General features: G+C 36.3%; 2 protein-coding genes across 4 annotated transcripts in view; one reads left to right on the forward strand and one right to left on the reverse strand.

Moving 5' to 3' along the window:
* The window catches only part of EAF2 (ELL associated factor 2), a 71,673-nt gene extending 69,595 nt beyond the window's left edge, over positions 1–2,078 (reverse strand). The window contains exon 1 of the mRNA XM_001371144.5: positions 1,869–2,078. Coding sequence (XP_001371181.3) covers positions 1,869–1,974 — 106 coding nt within the window. The 5' untranslated portion in view covers positions 1,975–2,078. The remainder of the gene's footprint in view (positions 1–1,868) is intronic.
* An 87-nt stretch (positions 2,079–2,165) lies between these two features.
* The window catches only part of IQCB1 (IQ motif containing B1), a 44,359-nt gene continuing 26,433 nt past the window's right edge, over positions 2,166–20,091 (forward strand). Inside the window, exons 1-10 of one of the 3 annotated variants that reach the window (XM_056793520.1) lie at positions 2,166–2,366; positions 4,729–4,821; positions 6,439–6,488; positions 7,100–7,223; positions 7,578–7,740; positions 10,940–11,069; positions 13,362–13,455; positions 15,377–15,476; positions 17,233–17,405; positions 19,624–19,727. In XM_056793520.1, the coding sequence (XP_056649498.1) occupies positions 7,124–7,223; positions 7,578–7,740; positions 10,940–11,069; positions 13,362–13,455; positions 15,377–15,476; positions 17,233–17,405; positions 19,624–19,727 (864 nt within the window). In that variant the 5' untranslated portion in view covers positions 2,166–2,366; positions 4,729–4,821; positions 6,439–6,488; positions 7,100–7,123. Of the gene's footprint in view, positions 2,367–2,405; positions 2,657–4,728; positions 4,822–6,438; positions 6,489–7,099; positions 7,224–7,577; positions 7,741–10,939; positions 11,070–13,361; positions 13,456–15,376; positions 15,477–17,232; positions 17,406–19,623; positions 19,728–20,091 lie in introns of those variants that run through there. The other 2 variants (XM_016433494.2, XM_007493761.3) reach the window with 2 other exon arrangements.

The raw sequence follows: 20,091 nt of genomic DNA on the forward strand, positions 1-20,091 counted from the left end.
GCCATAAAAAGAATCAGGCAAAGGAACCATGAATGTTTAACACAGAGAACTTGTTATCTCCCTTTGGTAGAGAACAAAAACACATGACAACTTAAAGGACTGTCATATCAAAGTGGAATTGGATTTCTGCTTGAACACAGAGTGCACAACTAGAAACAACAGATGTCTCTAGAATGGCAAATGATAGTTCAGTGTAAGAAAAAAAAATCTCTCTAACAATTAAATTTTAGGATTTTTCTAGCATCAGAATGACAGTAACTACTTATTCAATGGTCCTTCAAGAGGAGGCTCAATAACCAGTTGTTAGGGATATTCAAGGCTGGATTCTTAAAGTATTATTTGGACTAGGTAACCTTAGAGATCTCTTTGAACTCCAGATTCTGTGACTTGTAATAAATCTTCTGACCCTAACTAGCCTGTATTCTTTATTGATAACTTAACACTTTCTTTAGCTTTTGTACAAGGTGTATTTTTTATTTGATCTAAAACTATGTATTATGATTTTATGAACTATAATCATCTCCTGGTGAAATGGATATTTTCTTTTTTTTTTTAAACCCATACCTTATGTCTTGGAATCAATACTATGTATTGGTCCCCAGGCAGAAGAGTGGTAAAGGCTAGGCAATGGGAGTTAAATGACCTGCCCAGGGTCACACAGCTAGGAAGTATCTGAGGCCACATTTAAACCCAGGACCTCCTGTCTCTGGGTCTGACTCTCAATCCACTGAGCCACCTAGCTGCCCCCTGAAATTGATATTTTCAAGCTTTTACTTTTGCAGAATAGTTTTCAGTCATTTACCCTGAAACAGAAGTCCTGTTTGAACCCACCTGCTCATGTCTACCCTTTGGATATATCTTACAATTTTATGAATTTCAATTATATCTCATGGGGAAACACATTTTCAAGCTTCTATTTTTCCAAATTATAACATTTTGAATCCTTAACCCTAAATAGAAGTCCTATCACCCATCTAATTGGTTTGGTTCTCCAGTTCTACTGAATTTTTTCTCAGTCTGGCAATAAGTTCACCCCTTCTCCATTTTGAAATAAGGGGAAAAGGAAAAGAAGAAAAAAAAGAAAAAGACACCCAGTTTCTTGGGGGTGGCAACTTTCTAGTATCCAACAAGCATAGATTCATTCATTAATCTTTCTACTTCCTCTAGAAAGGCTTTCAAGTGTTGTATGTTTTTTTCTAGTAGCAAATACATTTGAATTAAGTTCTAAAATACATGGACCTACTCTAGAATTGGTAGTATACCTAAAGGTGATCTCTCCAAACTCCTTAAAATCTAGGGCTGTTACAAACAAATTTATGTTTATGAAGAAATACAAATGAGAATCTTCCCAGTGTTCCCACATCTATCGGGTTTGGCTTGGAGTGGTATAGAGAGGTGAAAAGAAAACGGCTGGGCATGGGGAAGAGGTCAAGAAGTGTAGTTCATCTCCCCATATCCCAGCATGGCACCAGCTGTCTCGCATACGGTGATTTTCTCCCTTTCTTCTCCATCAAGAGGACCTCTTGTCCATTGTACAAGGAGGCAGTAGTAGCCTCTTCACCCCTGGAACTCCGCCTTTCAATCAAGCTCGGCCTGCCTGTTACCACCTGCAATGACACGCCACTGCTCCCTTCCCTCTCTGCTTCTCCTTCAACTACGTCTTCCCGGCCCTGCTCTACCCCTCCATGGGGTGGACACAACAGAGAAGGCAAGAAACCAAGGCGGCCTTTCTCCCACAGAAAAGGAAGAAGGGGGGAGAGGGGAGGAGGGAATCTGTGAGATATAAGTGGGGAGCTACTTATAAGGAGAACCCCCAGCGAGGCCGGTAGAGAAGACGAGGTATAGTTATCCCTTCTAGCCCCACTCACAACGCACGGTGTGGAAGGCGCTACGCGGATGCTTCTCAAAACTCTCTCCCAACTTCAGCACCCGCTCTCGGCTGTCAAAGTACGGCACCCGGGCCGGCCCATTCATCTTCCTCCGCGGCAACTAGGCAGCGCGCCACCTGCCACCTAGACCGGGAGCCGCAGCCTGCCAGTTTCAGGCCGCTAGCTGCGGGCTGCATGTCGGCCGGAGGTGTGGGGCGGAGCCCCGAACGGGCCAATGGAGAGCCTCGGAGTCGCGGATTGGCTGTCACTTGACAACCCACAGGTATTGGGGTGTGGCCATAGGAGCTTTGAGTGGAGCGACCGAAAGGATTTCGATCCGCGAGCTCCCGCCTCTAGTATGCGCAGCCGCTGTTCGCCAGATGAACCAAAAAGGGGGGCATTCGTCATCTGGCTGCTTGGTCTGACGCCCCTCGCTCTGACGTGGGCGACCGCAACCGTGGCTGGTCGTCTTTTGGCTAAAACCCACATGAGTGCAAGGTAACGGTTTCCCCAAGTTCTAAAATGAGGGGGAGGGACGGGAGAGAGAACAGCGGAAGAGTACGCGAACTACATGGTGTGACCAATAGGCGGAAGGATTTTCGGCCTTATACTGTAAAGGGGAAGTTTCCAACGCGTGGCATCGCTGTGGAGCAAGGAAAGGGAACCGAAGGTGTTCTCGATGCCAAACCAAAGAGGCGGGGCTTAGGGCCCAGAGGGGGCAAGAAGAAACTTACTTGGCCCAAATACACAGCTAGCAGACAAGTGGTGAACCCTGGATTAGGACCCAGGTTTGGGTTCGCGATCGACAGTCTCCTTTTCTATCCCTGGGCTTAACTCCCTCTCCTGCCTTCGCCTCACTTTTATGGAGCTGATTCTCTGAAGTTTGGGGAGAGGCGCGTCGGTTACCTGGGCAACACTAATCCACCGCTTTGTGTGCTGAACGCTAGCAAGGGGGAAGAAATTTATTAAGCGCCAACCATATGCCTGGTACTAAAGCACAGTGGGGTTGGTGCTGTTATGCCCATTTTACAGTTAAGGAAACTGGTTAAGTGACTTGCCTAAGGTCACACAGTTCGAATCCGGATTTGGACTCAGGTTTTTCTGACTCCAACCTAGTACTCCGTCTACTGTGCTACCCTATTCACCATTCCTCCACGCAGCAGAAAACTGACAGGTTGAAAATGATAAATTAGTTTCCGTGTACTTTGTGGACTTTACTAGGCAGTTGAGTGGGGCAGTGTGCATAGTGTGTAAAAGCCTCACATTTACTAAATGCAAATTTACACATTTAGCTATGTGACCGCTCCTATCTCTCACAGTTGTGGTAAATATTTGTAAAGCATTTTGCAAACTTTAAAGCATCGTTTAAATGATAGCTGTTATTTACAGAATTTAGTCACTGGGGTCCATATGCTAGGGCATTTGTTTCTATAAAGGCATGGTTTTGAACTAGGTAGTGTAATATTAGACTCTAAAAGATGGTGGTAATGTTCTTTAATCCTAAAGAAACCAAAACTGTATTCTCGGAGACATATTTGTCCATCTTGAAAACCTTTCCATCTGTGAAGCATGCATGAAGCATGAAAAGCACAGTAAACCTGAAATCAGAAGGCTAAAATTTCAGTCCCAGCTGCAAATAATAAAGATGACTGACTAATTTTCTTACTCTAAGGGAGCTAGATGGCAAACTGTAGCTGGAGTCATGAAGATATAAGTTCAAGTGTGGGTTTAGATACTAGAACATAACCACTTTCTGTGTCAGTTATCTGTACAATAATAGCACCTACTTCCTTGGGTGATTGTGAGAATAATATGAGATAGTATTTTGTAAAGTTCTTTGTAAACTTTAAAAAATCATATGTAAATGTTAATATTTATTGTCTATTAAATTCCTGCTATTATCAGTAAAATGAAAAGGCTAGACTAGATTAGCTCTGTGGTCTTTGCCTACTGTAAAATTTTTTGATTCTGTTATCTAGAACTTATAAATTCTTAACCTGTAGTTTAAATATATGTATATTATCTCCTTAAAGTAGAGCAGATTAGAATCAGTAACTTAAAGGAGGTGCTGCTGCTGCAAAAGAGGAACCCTGGCAGAAGTAAAAACTAGCTATAAGGTTAAAATATACTATGAAAACTATTATTGTTATATCATTACAGTATAGAATAACTGCTTATAACAACACTGAATCATAAATATTAATTTGAATCATGTTTACAGTGTTATAAATAATAAAATATAAATATAATAAATGCAAGCTAAAATAAGTTTGGTGCGTTTCAGGAATGATCAGGAAAATTCACTTATGTAGAATTCGTCATTTCCCATTAATGCTAGGAAATGAAGTGTTCCAGTAAATAAGCTATTCCTGTGGCATAGTACAGGTGACCAGTGGAAGAAGTTGCAGCTGTGGTATAGTACCTAAAATGAGAAAAAGACTGTATTTTACCCAACAGTCATACATACCTATAGGTATTTATATTGATGAAGAGAAAAAATTTTAAATATTCAAGATGTAGTTTCAGATATTAAGTATTAATAATATATTTAGCAGTTTCAAATGTTACTTCAAAGATTTGTTTCAGAAAAAAGTCCTGTGGCTTTTTTGCTTCCTGGTCATTTTGTTACAGGTGATTGAGGTAATTTGACCTGATAAGCAGGGATATCAGGGATATTACTATAGTTGGAGAAAATAGAATAATGTAAAACCTTTTTATTTAATGTGATTGTCACATCAAATAAGTCCATTCTTTCAGGGCTTTGTTTTTATAAATGTGTTGCTTCTGTGAACATTAGTATTGTCGAATCCTAATAAAATATAAAGTACCTAGTCTAATAACCTAATTGTCTGAAATTCAGATCTGTGGTGGACTAGAACATTGATGGTGAACCTTTTAGAAGCGGAGTGCTGTGCTGTGCCTGTGCCTCTTCTTCCCCCCCCCCCCCAACTGAGTGAGTGCTGTGTTCCCTCTTAAGGAGTGCTGGAGGCACCTGCCTCACCCCTTTATCCCATATGGGGGAGGGAGGAAGGGTTCCCATTGGGCTGCTGGGTGGAGGGTTGGGTGATGTTAGGAATGTCCTTAGGGCATGTAGAAAGGAGGAGGGAAGTGACCCTAGCACTCTGTTCCCCTCCAGCTCTGCTGCCTATGTGCTGCCCACCTCATCCCCTACCTCACCCCCTGTGTGCTCCCATTAGCTACTGGGCAGAGGGGTGGAGGTTGTGAAAAAATGTCATCAGGCACAGTGAAGAGGGGGAGGGAAGTGCCTCTGCCTTTCTAATAACAAACTGGGGTGGGGTGGGGTGGAGGGCACCATGTGCCCACAGAGTGTTCTGTGTGCCATCACTGAACTAAAGCATAGAATCTCATCTTGAGCTTAGTCCAAATACTGCTAGTTTTTGTGGGTAATCTATGGAAAAAAAATAAAAGTCTATGAAAGGATGACATTTAAAAATTTTTAAATAACATGGAGAATTAGAAGAGAGGGAAATTTTAGTTAAATCCAACCAAGTTAAATTGTGATTTTTATATCAATAATTATAATGACCAAATTATAAATAATATAATTTACATCATTATTTTATCTGAAGAAAGGGAAGAGAACAAGCACTGTGCACATATGTCATTTGATCTAATGATATTACTAAGTTCTGGTTAGCAGTATTCAGTAATATTTCCTGCCACAAAATGCATCCTCATTTGCTTCAACCTTAAGATTTATGTTGACATATGCATATATATTTTTCACAGTTTGGTGAAAAGTAGCTTTGATTTTTGATGATACAATATTACTTTAAAAATGATTTTTTTCCTGGATTTTGAAGTTTCATCAGAAAGCTCAGTCATAGATTTTATTTGCCAAAGCTAGTTGAAATCAATGTTTATTGAATCATTGAAAGGTGAAACCTCCCTAGTTCAGCAGACTAATAATATTTGATTTATATTTTGCTTTTTGTATAAAGAAAACAAATAATTGTCATCAAAAAACAACTGACATTTTGAACTATTTGACAAAATAGGCATTTATGAAAGAATTATAGACTTGGAGCTAAAAGGGTACTTAGAGTTAATTTAGTGTATCCTCATTTTTTTTAATGGACAAGGAAAGTGATGGTCCTCTGAGGTGAAATGATTTGTTTGTATACCCTTCTTCCCTGCCCCTCTACAAGATAGTAAATTGGCTAAGCTGGAATTAGATCCTAGATCTTCTGACTCCAAGTATATTTTCACATGTATAGGGTTTTGTTTTTTCAGCATAAATTCTTTATCCATTAAAATGTACTCTCTGCCTGAAGGATTTTCCATTTTCATTCCACTGATGAGGTTTTTCACCTGTATGAGTTCTCTAAGGAAGAATAAGATGTCAGTTCTTGTTAAAGGCTTTCCTATATTCATCATATTCTTAAAACTTCTCTATGAATTCTATAACAATAAAAGAAGTCCTATGGCTGGGACCCTTCCTACATTCCCAGAGGTTGAGTGACCTAGGCAATCTAGGAAATGGGAAATCTGAAGAGTGTATACAGAAAGACAAGGTGAATAAACTTTCTCCTTTTGGTTTTAACTATAGTTGTGTCTTCTTTGAACTTGGCCAATGGAACCATATGCACACTTAGCCAGGTAATGACAACTGCCTGAACCTGACCATGTGAACTCCCTAATTCTTAACATCCAAGATGCTGAGCTTCTCCCTGGGTAGCTTTGGTTGCCCATCAACCAGTTGAGTCCCTGAAAAACTGCACATGTGACCTACTTCACTCTCTAGGGTTCATAAGGGTAATCTAAATTTATAAAGGACTGTCCCAGGTGGCTAAGCCGGTAATGCTGAAGTTTCATATACAGATGGCTTCTCATTTACAAGGGCTTTAATGGGGATTCCCCTTATTCCTGTAAACCAGGACTCCAGTTCGTTTTTATCATTTTTAGTAAAGCTCTTTTTGCTAGCCTGTTATGGTTCTTGTCCAGGTGCTCCCACAATTTCAAACCTATAGTCTTTCCCAGGTGGTACCTGCAGTCATATAGAGAATGGAACTAGAAGATAATAATTCTTTGACTCCAGATCTGGTACTTTTCTACAATGCCAGTTTATATATGAACTTTAAAATTTTTAACTTGTTTAAGTTCAGGTGTGAAATGTTATTGAACACCTTTCATCCTCATTTAAAATGCTTTAATAATGTAGTATGATAGGTCTCTAACTGGTCTGTATTATATGTCTGTTTTTATTAAAGGATTAAATTAACTTGTAGTGGGAAATGGAATCAACCACTGTGGACCCAAGGATATTGTCTATAGCTGCTGAGGTTACAGAAAGCCCTGAACAAAATGTTCCTGTTATATTGTTGAAATTAAAAGGTAAAGAAACATTTTTGTGGTTATCATACAATATATATTTGAGTAGCAAAGTTATATTGGAAAATTATATTTTAATCATCTCATTCTGAACTGTAGATATATATATAGCTTTAAACTGACAAATGGTCCAGAACATATTTACATTTTTTTCCTGGAAATTAATGAGTGGTGTTGGACAAGGTGACAAACTATAAATCTTTCTTTGAATCCTTATAATCCAATCCATTAGATCATGAATGTCTTTGAACAAGTCATGTTGCTTTCCAATATATTTTTAAATTATAAGTAATTTTTAAAAGCTATGGTAATTGTGGTAGAAGTAAATAAATATAGCTTTGTTTCCTTTTGCCTCAGAAATTATAAACAGTGCCCCTTTGGGAAGCTCAGAATTAAAAAAGATTAAGCAGGACATTTACTGCTATAACCTCATTCAATATTGCCTATTGGTCCTTAGAAAAGATGGTGCCAAAATCCAAGGTGGTTGGGTGACTATTTCCCAGCTTGCACAGATATTAAGGTAAGGCAAAGAAATGAATCAAGAGTTAATTCTTACTCTTCTTATTTCCCCTTTTCATTCTAGAATCTCCCTGTATATATATATATATATATATACTGTGTATTGATTCCAAGGCAGAAGAGTGGTAAGGGCTAGGCAATGGGGGTCAAGTGACTTGACCAGGGTCACACAGCTAGGAAGTGTCTGAGGCCAATTTGAACCTAGGACTTCCCATCTCTAGGCCTGGCTTTCAATTCACTGAACCACCAAGCTGCCCCACCCCCCCCACCCCCGTTATATTTTTATAAGAAAAATTTCATTAGCTAGAGTATTGGAGAATGAGAGTTATTTGTATTGTGATTTTCCTTGTGTCCTCCTGGGACTCAAAAATGAATGAAAGAGTAGCGATTTGGACATGTAAATCAGTATTATTTATAAAAACTTTCTGAAGTCAGATCTAGCTTTATCCCCATCTCAACAAAAAATAGAATGAATACTTAAGTGAGTAAAATCCTATGGTGACTCCAATATTCTATTATCTTTAATATCTTCTATTTTCCTTACATAATAGGGAGTATCAGAAATGCCATTTTCTAGTACTTTCCTGTTGATAAGGTACCACCTAGTAGAGGGCTAGGGTTTTTTTGTTTTGTTTTGTTTTAATTTGTATGGTTTGGAAAGCTGTAGAAGTGAGACCATTTGCTGAAGAGGCTCTAAATGGAAAAGCCTACCAAAGCCCAAAGGGTTTATGGTTCTTACTTTATTTAAGCAAGCTAGCTCATGAAAGAATAATTACATATATTGACTGAATAAAGATCTTTATTATCTAAGTGTGACTCTAAAGTAATGAGACTGATTTTCTCCTCTCCCATTTTTTTAATAGCAAACTTCAGAATTCATGTATCCATTATATATCCATGACTGTTGTCTATTAAAGTAGTCATTTTGGAAGGCAATATATCTATAATCAATGGTGCCATTGATAGCAACATTTTTAGAAAAACTCTTTAAGAGTTTCCTTTTATAGGTGGTAGTTTTTTCTCAAGTTTTTTTTTTTTAAAGAATCTGCTATATATAAAGTATAGGGCTAGATGAGATAGATAATAAAGAAACAATAAGCTTTGGTTCAGGACCAGAAGGAACATTTCTGGCATTATCTAGCCTGAATACCCACCATATATGGCTTTTTGCTATTTGCAGAAATAAAATCCACCTTCATAAGTCAGATTAACTACCATTCAGGTTATTTAGAAGAATTAAAATGATGATGAAGACAATTCCAAAAATGTTTAAGCCCATCATTAGAATGAACATTTAGCCTGAGAAGACAAAACTCATTTGAATATTTTTTATATTTGATTAAAATAAAAGAGGATTCATAGGCACACTTTGTATGGGGAAACAAATTCATTTGCATGGAAGAGAAAAGCATGACAAGTAGGAAATTGAGGAGACATCTTTATTTTTTCAGTGAGGAGAGGCAAGGGTTAAATATAAAAAAGGAATTGATTTTTTCTAAAATGATGAAAAATAACATTTTACCAAAAACCTGTAGCCAGCCACATCATAACAACCAGAAAACATACATCAGAAATGCATTGACTTCTTTTCTACTTAGATTTCTTTAGAGTGGAAAATATACTTCCAGAATTAGTTAAGCATGTGGGACTTTTTTTCCTCCACCCCAATTTTACATAAAATGCAGCTATTTTATGGGAGAATCCCCAGCACTTTTTTGATGTTCTTGGTTAATGTAATTTTCCTCTTGCATGTGAGAAAGCATATTTCTAGAACTCTTAAGACCATCTTTGTTTCGAAAAAAAAATAGCACTAGAAGAATTGCATCCCACCACTTCTCCTTTCTCTAAACCCTTTAAAATTTGCCATTTTCAAATTTTGGGTACATGCCATATTATGCCTGGCTTTCCTCTCTTCTATCATATACTCCAGAAGGGAATACTTGTGTCTTTACATATTTAAGTTGATATATTTTATTACTGGCATTTCCCTTGTATTTTTGCCTATTAATAACCCTCTGAACTTCTGAGTGTCTCAGATGCTATTCTTCTTCCATTGCTGGAGCTATACTCTGTTACATCCAGCTTGCCGGATATAGGCAATTGCCCCCCCCCCTTTTTCCTTTTTAGTTTAAAGCCATCTGGTTTAAATTTGTAAGACACCCAAAAAATGTATTCTTACTGGCTTTTGTTAAATATATACCATTTCTAGTACGGAGTCTATTGTTTTTACATTTTAAGCCTGAAAATAACAGCAGATTGTCCCCATCATCTTTGTTTTATTTGTCAAAGACTTCATAATCTTTGGCAATAGTACCTTTTAGGTTCCTTGACGCAAGAGCTCTTTTGTTTTTGACTTTGTTTTCTGAGTGTCCAAATAAAAGACACTAAGGCCCACCTCAGCAGATAGTGGAGTCTCCCTCATTGGAGGCCTTTTGGCATCCATCTCATCATCTCCAGCAGATTGCTCTCCCTATAATTTCCCCGGTCTCTCATCTTAAAATCTCTACCTATTTACTGATTGATTCCCTACTGCCTACAAATATCCCCATATCTTCCTATCCTCAAAACACTGTCCATCCATTACTGTTTGCTTTCAACCTTGTATCTATTCTCCCATTTCTGGCTAAACTATTAGAAGGCTATTTATTATTGTGACTCAACTTTTTTTTTAAAACCCTTATTTTCTGTCTTTGAATCGACACTAAGTATTGGTTCTAAGGCAGAAGATTGGTAAGACTTGCTCAGGGTCCCAGAGCTAGGAAATGTCTGAGGTAAGACTTGAACCCAAGACCTCCCATCTCTGGGCCAGGCTCTCAATCCACTGAGCAACCTAACTGTCCCTTCTCTCACTCACTTCTTATTTCTGTAGTTTGGCTTTCAGCTTCATTCAACCAAAACTGTTTTTTTCCAAAATTACCAATAGTCTCTTAATTTCCAAATCGAATACCTTTTTTCATTCTCTACCTTCTTGGCCTCACTGCAGTCTTTGATAGTCTGTTAATTTTTCCTGAGTAAGTTTACTTTTTCTGAAAGTTACTAGTTGGATTTTGAAGGAAAAGCCTTTTGTTTTTTTGTGGGAAAAAAAGGATGCTAAGAAATTGTGGCTTAAAATGTTGAACATTTGTGGCAGTTTTAGTGCTCAACAAATATTTGTAATAAATACAAACCAAATCACATGTAAAACCATGTTCTTGTTTTAGCCAATGCTGTGTGGGCTTGGAGCCAAAAGAAGAGGCAGAAGAATTTTATAATAAATTGCTTCCTTCAGCTGCAGACAATTTCCTAACTTTAGGGAGGCGATTGCAAAAATGTTACATCAGTGCAGTTAAGGTATGTGCCTGAAACCTCTAAAGGCATTTCTACTATCTAAGAAAAAGAATATTTTTTTTTCCAGTAGGTAATTTGATGGAAAATGAAGTTACAAATTAAGCTGGCAACTTGTGACTTTTTGAGGGGGATTGCAACCAAAGAGAAGAAGGTAGAAGAAGAACTAGTCTTGAAAGTGGTAAAATTCTCCCTAGCCCTTACATGGAAACAGAAGAGGAGGGAAGATTTTGCTTTCTAAATACAATACTTTTAATGGCTCCCTCTAGGGGTAGAGAATAAAAATGAGGTTTTTTTCTGATTACTGAATTTCAAGAAAACAGCAAGTCATATAATGATAGGGTCTTAACATTTTAAAAACATAAATATTTAGTATTTCATTTTTAAATAAAGATAATTACATTATCTACATTTGTATAGTGCTCTATTCCTTTCAAACCATTTAATATGAGTTATTGCTGTATAAACTTAATCATAAAAGATTCTTAATGGGCATATGAAGCCAGACAGAGTATCAGTGGGACCCCATTGTTCATAGTGCAAAAGGATTGAAACAGCAATACCGGAGCAAGTTGAATTCTTTGTCTTTGACTACCAAGAAAGCTTAAGAGTTTTCCAATCCCTCTTTTTCTTTGGAAGTCAGATAGTGAGAAAATGTACAGAGATCATCTTTGTGTATCTCAACTGGGATACACAAAGTCTGGAAGTTTTTAAGGAACTTAAAAATGAGATTGAGGAACTGTTGAACAAATTACCTAAACTGTCGTTATAAATGGCCACTTGTTATAAATGGCATGCCTTGTTTTATTGCACTTTGATTTATTGCTCCTTGCAGATAATTGCATATTTTATAAGTTGGTTTGTGGCAACCCTGAATTGAACAAGTTTTATTTCCAATAGTATGTGCTCACATCACATCTCTTGTCACATTTGGTCATTCTCACAATATTTCAGACTTTTTCATTTTTTATATGTTATGAGGCTCTGTAATCAGTGATCTTTTATGTTAGTATTATAATTGTTTTGGCTCACCAAGAATCACATCCATATAAGACAGAAAATGTAATCAATAAATAGGTATATTATAATTGCTCTACTAACCAGCTGTTCCTTGACCTCTCTCCCTCTCCTTGGGCCATCCTGTTCTCTGAAACACAATTATTGAAATTAAACTTGTTAATAAGTGTATAATGACCTCTAAGTATTCAAATGAAGTCAATTAATTAATGTGGTGAACTTTATTGGTGCCTTATTCTAAGAAATTTCTCCAGTAATTTACCTTCAGCAACCACCACTCTGACCAGTTTTACCCATCAACATTGAAGCAAGAACTTCCACCCCCCAGAAATATTACAACTCAATGAGGTCTCAAATAAAAGTAGTTTTAGCAATATTTTTAAAATAAGGTATACATATGGTTTTTTAGACATAATATTGCACATTTAGTAGACTACTAGTAGTAGTACCATATCGTGTAAACATAACTTTTATATACACTGGGAAACCAGGATTTATTGTACTAGAAATGCTAGCTGTAACAATTAGAGAAGAAAAAGAAATTGAAGGAATTAAAGTTGGCAGTGAGGAAACTAAACTATCACTCTTTGCAGGTGATATGATGGCATACTTGGAGAATCCTAGAAAATCAACTAAAAAGCTAGTGGAAATAATAACATTAGCAAAGTTGCAGGATACAAAATAAACCCACATACATCACCAGCATTTCTATATATTTCCAATAAAAATCAGCAATGAGTTAGAAACTCCATTTAAAATCACTCTGGAAAATATAAAATATTTAGGGATCTATCTGCCAAGCAAACACAGGGATTGTATGAACACAATTACAAAACAGTTTTCACACAAATAAAACTAGATCTAATCCGTTGGAAAAGCATTAATTGCTGATGGGTAGGCCAAGCTAATATAATAAAAATGGCAATTCTAGCCAAATGAATTTACTTATTCAGTGCCATACGTATCAAACTACCAAAAAAATTTTATAGAACTAGAAAGAATAATAATAAAATTCATCTGGAAGAACAAAAGATCAAATATGTCAAGGGAACTAATGAAAAAAAAATGTGAAGGACGGTGGCCTTGCAGTTCCAGATCTCAAACTATACTATAAAGCAGTGGTCAGCAAAACAATATGGTACTGGCTAAGAGATAGAAGGATGGATCAATGAAATAGACTAAGGGTAAATGACCTCAGCAATCTATGTGTCCAGGAAATGGGCATCTTGCAACAGAAAAGGCAGAGATATATAAAAGTTGTTATGTTTTCTTTGCAAAAAGGATGAAGAAAAAGATGAATTCTTGTGGCATTTCCAAAGTGTGATAGACTCTTTGTGCTGGTTACTAGGAGGGCATATTCAGCTCACTAAATATGGTAAGAGAAGATTAAGTGGGTAAGCACAGAACAAAATGACAATTAAATGATCATCTTTGATTTTAATGCCATTACTGAGTCCACATAATTTTAAAGCATATAAATAAATATTAATTAAAAAAATAAACATAATTTCACACACACATATTTTTTCCTGTAACTTAACAAATACTTAGTGAAACTGCCTTGAAGTAATACTAATGAAGAGAAATATATCTGTATAATGACTATAGCATTAACCTTTTATTTGTAAAGTGAACATTATACTGGTTGGAGATGATGCCAAAGTGAAATTTTCTTCTATCTACATTTTAGTCAGTCATTAAGCATTTATTTAAAATGCTTGCTAGGTGCCAAGCCATGCGCTAAGTATTGGGATATAAAGAAAGGAAAAAATACCCTCAGATCTTCTGAGCCCAATTTCTAAAGCAACTGTGTTACCTTCCCAGATTAAGATCTGATCTTGTCTTTTGTTCTTCTAGGTGTTATCATTGTGTGCTATCTTGACATTAATTGTCTGCTTTACAAACTACAGATTGAAATCTGAACCTTTGTTGTAAAAGAGGAAATTTGAAGGAAACTAGGCAGAAATACAGGGTGTAGCTGTATGACTGAACAAGTCACTTAACCCCATTTGCCTAGCTCTTACCACTCTTCTGCCTTGGAACTAATACTTAGTTACTAATACTTAGGTGCTAAGGGTTTTTTTGGTTGTTATCAAGAGTTTTTTTAAGAAATGCAGGCAAAGGGCCTCTCAAAAAAAAAAAAAACCCAACACCTTACCTTCCATTTTATTGTAAGGTATATATACAATATATAATATTGTATATTGGTTCCAAGGCAAAAGAGCTGTAAGGAATAAGCAGTGGGAGTTAAGTGACTGACTTACCCAAGTCACAAAGCTAGGAAGTGTCTGAGGGCACATTTGAACCCAGGACCTCCTATTTCTAGGGCATTTCTCAAACTCCTGGGCCATCTAACTGCCACCAGGCCTCTCTTTTAACTGTTGTGGTAACTGCCTTCTGAATTTGGCCAGCAAAACTATCAGCATCTACCTTGCCAAGTAGTAATCACTGCTTGAAGTCAAGTTGATCCTCATTATCTGGGGACTGTTTGATGAGCTTTAGGACTTGTTTGAAGCCTGCATCCTTTTTGAGAGGATTTGATTTGAGAGGAGAACCGAAAGTTCTCCTTTCAAATGCCATTTCATAGAATCTTTACTGGAGTTTCCCATGCTGTTGGAAACATGATCTCCCCATTGAATAAAAACATTTTTTGTCACCATATTGTGATTCTTCCTGACCTCTTGCTCCCATGATTTGAATCCAGGGTCTCCATGTCCTATAGGCCCCCCTATGGATCCTTCCCTAATAGAAGTGTCTTTGATCCCAAGGTTGCCAAAGGTGAAATAGACCATGACAGAGAAAGGGTGTTTATTCCCAGTAAACATATGAACATTCTCACATGCAAAGAAGATTAGAAAAAGGATTGTAAAAGAAACTCTGAATCTATTACATATGGCTATTTTAAAAAGTATGTGTTGCATTTAACACGGAAGTATCAACATTTCCCTGCTTATCTATCTCCTTTGTACTCCCTTAAATAATATTAAAATAAAAGAATAATTTAAAGATCAAGAATACTTTAAATAATTCATGGAATCAGAAAAGCCTCAATGAAATTCATTGGTTTGTAGAAGTTATAAATTTTAAATCAGTTTATACAATCACTAAAACTGATGATTCATATTTATGATTATTGAAACTATTGACCTTTAGAAACCTTACTGCAGAGTATAAAGAGCAGGAAATACTGAATTTTGAAACTGTTTTAATACTTTAGTATTATATTTATATATATTTATATTTATCTTCCTAATATTCACTTCTTTGATCTTTCCTTTTTCCTTCTATACCTACAGTACTACAAAGTGATCATTTTTTACATTTGTTGCAAACGGATGATATTAAAACAGGATCTTCAATCATGACTGTATTACAGAACATATTACAAGTCAAAAGGTAACTTAGTTTTACATAATTTTTCTCAGAAGTAAGATGTATTCAATTTATATTAGTTTTTAGGAAACATAATAGCCTTATATTCTAGGTACCTGTTACTTGAGAAATAACAACAGTATTTTTCATAGAGAAAAATAAAAGACAAAATCATAGGGTGCTGAGAGCTGTTTTTAGAACCTAGAAATACTATTTGTATTTCCCAAAACATCAAAACTGAAGGTGCCCCTTTTCTTTCCCCAGTATAATGGAAAATCAGCAGTGCTCTGTAAAATGCTTCATTATACAGTCCATGTAGTAAATCTTAATTGATTCCATAAAGTGCCCCATACAACTATTAGTTACTATGGAGAAATACAGGAAAAAAAATATGACTTGATCCATTTGGTAGGTTGGTTGCAATTTAATTGAAGATACTAAGGAAACAAAAGTCGAGGAATTGATAATAGGAAAGCAGCAGTTGAACACATTTTGTGGAGTAGAAGGCAGTTAAGACCTTGGAGGTCATAATAATAGGTATCAGTGCTAATGGGGCATCAAGTAAAAGATGTCATCAAATTGTGGTAGAATTAATTAGTCAGTGAAAATTTTGGAGGGACAATAAATTTTCAAGCTGGATCTTGAAGGAAGTTATGAGCCTGAATTGATGAAGAACTTTAGAAACTCCAAAACTTGTTGGAGGCCAGTGAGAAGATTAACCTAGTTAGAAAATCATCCCATAGCACTGGATTACAAAATATTAGGGATGGAGTAGATGGGGAAAAGTGAAGGTGGTGGTTTTAAAATAGTCATACTGTTGCCATGCCATTCGAATTTGTTAAGTCTTAAAGTCATCTTTACTTTTGGCAAATAACTGTGTCTGTTTGGGGACCCATCCCAGCCGCCTCCATTCTCTTCTACCTCTCCTCCAATCCCCTGGCCACCCAGACCCTGTGGACCAGCTTTTTAGGAACAGATATTGCTCTTGGAAGAGATTTTCAAGAGGCACCTGCTTTAATACTGACCAAGGCTTAACCATCGGCCTAAGGCCCCCTGGGCCATGTTTCTTTGCCCTTCAAACCCTTAAGCACTCTCATCCAACCAGCAATATACCCTAAGGACTCAGGTCTTTCTGCCCACCTTATCACTGCACCCTTGGGACTTTAATCCATCTTGCAGTTTAATTTAAATGTTGTCCTCCTAATTTGGGTTTGAGTTCTTGACATTTGGAATGGTCTCAGTTTTTCTATTTTTATCTTTAATGGATTTAGCCCAATGATAAGTGCTTAATAAATGTTCATTCGTTTACAGTGTGCTCTGTGACATTTTCTTCTATTCAAGGCAAGATGGTACACAGTAGCCAGATGAACTGTATAAATAATAGCTGTAGCGCTTAAACATATTGGGGTAACATAGTAACAGTATAATTTGAGCTGAGATGTCACAAGATAATAAATAATAAATCACCAACTATTTTAGCAGCATTTAAATTTTTTCTTGTCCACCTAAATTAGTCTCCTTGAAAGGATAGAACTTAATTCATATATTTTTAATCTTAAGCAACAATTAGAATAGTACATTTGCACATAGTTGTCAAAAAATACTTGGTGATATGAACTGATATATTTTTAGAGCCAAGCAGCATGTTTCAGGATTAGTAATCATGTGAATCAAAACATATTTTGTGGTCAGTTGTCAGAGAAGTAGAACTTTTTTGAAATTAATTTTAACATATTTGCTTCCACCACTAATATCTTTGGATTTCTTTTTGTTTTATTAGTGGAGACTTCCTTATGATAAAAGAAAAAGCCTTTCATTCCATTTTAGATGAACTTATTTTTAAGCTTTCATCTTCAACTTGTCTTGTTATTGGAAGTGCTGCCATAAAACTATTGCTGTTGCTGGCCAGTTCTCATCCAGAAATAATTATGCTGCTGAATAGCCGATATACAGGTAATATATACAATATATTTTGGGTCTTGAGATTGACAGAAGACAAGCATTTTACTCAGCTATAATGAAGAAAAAAAGAATTGAACTGTAAAAATAACATTTTTGCTTTGCTAGGATCCTTAAAGATTTTCTCTATAATGGAGCCATTTATTTGTCCTAACAGATGACTTGCTTCTAGTAACTAAAAAAGGTCAAAGCCTGAAAAGGGCTGGCCTTGGAGTCAAGAAGATCCATCTGGGTTTAAATTCTGCTTTTGACTCATGCTAGCTCTGTGATCTTGGGCTAGTCACTGAACCATGTGGTGTTCTAGGCAAATCTTTAAGACTTTAAGATACAGAGAAGCTTTTATAGAGGAAGTTTTTATGCTAGGAATTCTGTAGACAAATCATAAGTTGGTGTGGGGAGGGGAATTTTAATGGTTTCTGATTTTGATCTGTTGACACTACAGGTAGACAAAGGAGAATAATTGAAATATAGGTGAACATTTCTTTTAAAATGTTTTAAATATATTTTTATTATTTCAGCAGATAGCCATTATCCTTCAACTTTCTTTGCCAATCTGGTCCTCCCTAGAAAGCCATCCCTTGTTAGAAAGAATATAAGAAGGGGGGAGGGAGGAGTGTGCAACTGGGTAGCTCAGTGGATTGAGAGCCAGTCCTAGAGACGGGAGGTCCTAGGTTCAAATTTGGCCTCAGACACTTCCCAGCTGTGTGACCCTGGGCAAGTCACTTGATCCCCATTGCCTAGCCCTTACCACTCTTCTGCCTTGGAACCAATACAAGGGTTTAAAAGGTTTAAGGGTTTAAAAGGGTTAAAAAAAAAGAAAGAAAAAATATGGGGGGCAGAGTTCAGCAAAATTAACTAACATACTAACCAAAACTAACAATATTTACTATTAAGCTATAGTTTTTTCATATTAATTTTTATAATAGAGTAAGCTTTTAAATTCAAAATCCCAAATAACTTACCCACATAAACAAGTGATAAATCATATCTTCTGCATTTCTTCTCCAACCATTCTTTCTCTAGATGTGGATAGCATTGTTTCTCATAAGTCCCTCGGGATTGTCCTGGATCATTGCACTGTTTTTGGTAGCAAAGTCTATTACATTTGATTGTTCCAAAATGTTTCACTTACTATGTACAATGTTCTCCTGGTTCTGCTCATTTCATTCCACATCAGTTCATGGAGATCTTTACAGTTCTTATAGAAATCAAACAGTTCATCATTCCTTCTATAAGCTGTAGATTTTTAAAGAATTGGAATACAGTATTTGTATTAAAATACAAATATACTGGGGGCAGCTGGGTGGCTCAGTGGATTGAGACCCAGGCCTAGAGATGAGAGATCCTGGGTTTACATCTGGCCTCAGACACTTCCCAGCTGTGTGACCCTGGGCAAGTCACTTGACCCCATTTTCCTCAATTTCCTCTGGAAAATGAGCTCGAGAAGGAAATGGCAAACCACTCCATTGTCTTTGCCAAGAAAATCCTTAAATTAAGGGGATCATGAAAAGATGGACACAAATAAAAATAACTAAACAACTACCAGTATGAGATGTGTATAGATAAGGAACAATAGTTAAAACTTTTGTTTGTTAATGCTAGGAGAAAATGCTTGTTTACTGTATCATTAAAAATTTTGAAACTATGAAATGTGAATACTCCATGAAACTTATGACAGAATTTGATAATCATATTTTTTTGCTTTTTTTAATAATATCTGAGCAATAGTACTTATATATCTTACTCAGGATTTTTGGAATAATGATCAGTGTTGAAGACTTGTTCAATTAAGAAATTCTGAGACCTAGAAAAGATTGGCTAGCTCAAAGGAAATCACTAAAAAACCTGACTGCCACCTGTGCATGGTACACTAGAAAGCCATATTTTCTTTCTCACCTATGGGAAACACTTATTTTTAACATGCTTTGAGAATATGTGCTGAATACCTTTTGCTTTATCTCTAGTTTATCTCTTGGAGATTGAGTTAGGGAACAAAATGGAACTTTTTTTCAGTTGAGAAAACATAGACTGTATGGTAAGCCTCAAATCCATAATTTTGAGTTGCATCAGAATAAGGGTATTAAGAATCTCAAGATACTTCAATTTTGACACTGAGAATGGAAAAAACAGTGGCTTTTAAAAATGCTTTTCTGAAAATTAGCTGAAGAAAATGTGTTTTAATCTCTGAATATCTTTGAAAATTAATTTCTAGGACTTAAAAGCATACTAAATAAGCAGTGCTCTGGGAAAGAAATTGACCAAGAAGTTAAACAGCTGTTCAGTCTCTTACATTCTGAAGTCTGCCACGAAGATCAGGTATTGAATAATTAACATGATACTTTTGATGTTTGTTAATTGACTTGGCTTTTTTTTTATTTTCCTTATTTCCCTTCTAATATTTTTAATAAATGACTTCTCTTTGAGAAATGCTATCTGATTGGTGAGGTCTTTGCCCCTCAGAAGATTAATACTACCAGCCCACAAATATGCATAATCCAATTTATCATTAAACCAAACTGTTAATATTTTATTTCAAATTACTGTAAACCATTCAACTATAATTTTTGATTCATAGATACTACTATATTGGCTGTCAGAATATGTACTAAAACTACCATCTTAACAATGCCTTTTTCCCTTTCATCCTCAGTTCAATAGGCATTTCTCAATATGCATTTGT

Source organism: Monodelphis domestica, chromosome 4, assembly GCF_027887165.1.
Source record: "Monodelphis domestica isolate mMonDom1 chromosome 4, mMonDom1.pri, whole genome shotgun sequence".
Taxonomy (NCBI): Eukaryota; Metazoa; Chordata; class Mammalia; order Didelphimorphia; family Didelphidae; genus Monodelphis; species Monodelphis domestica.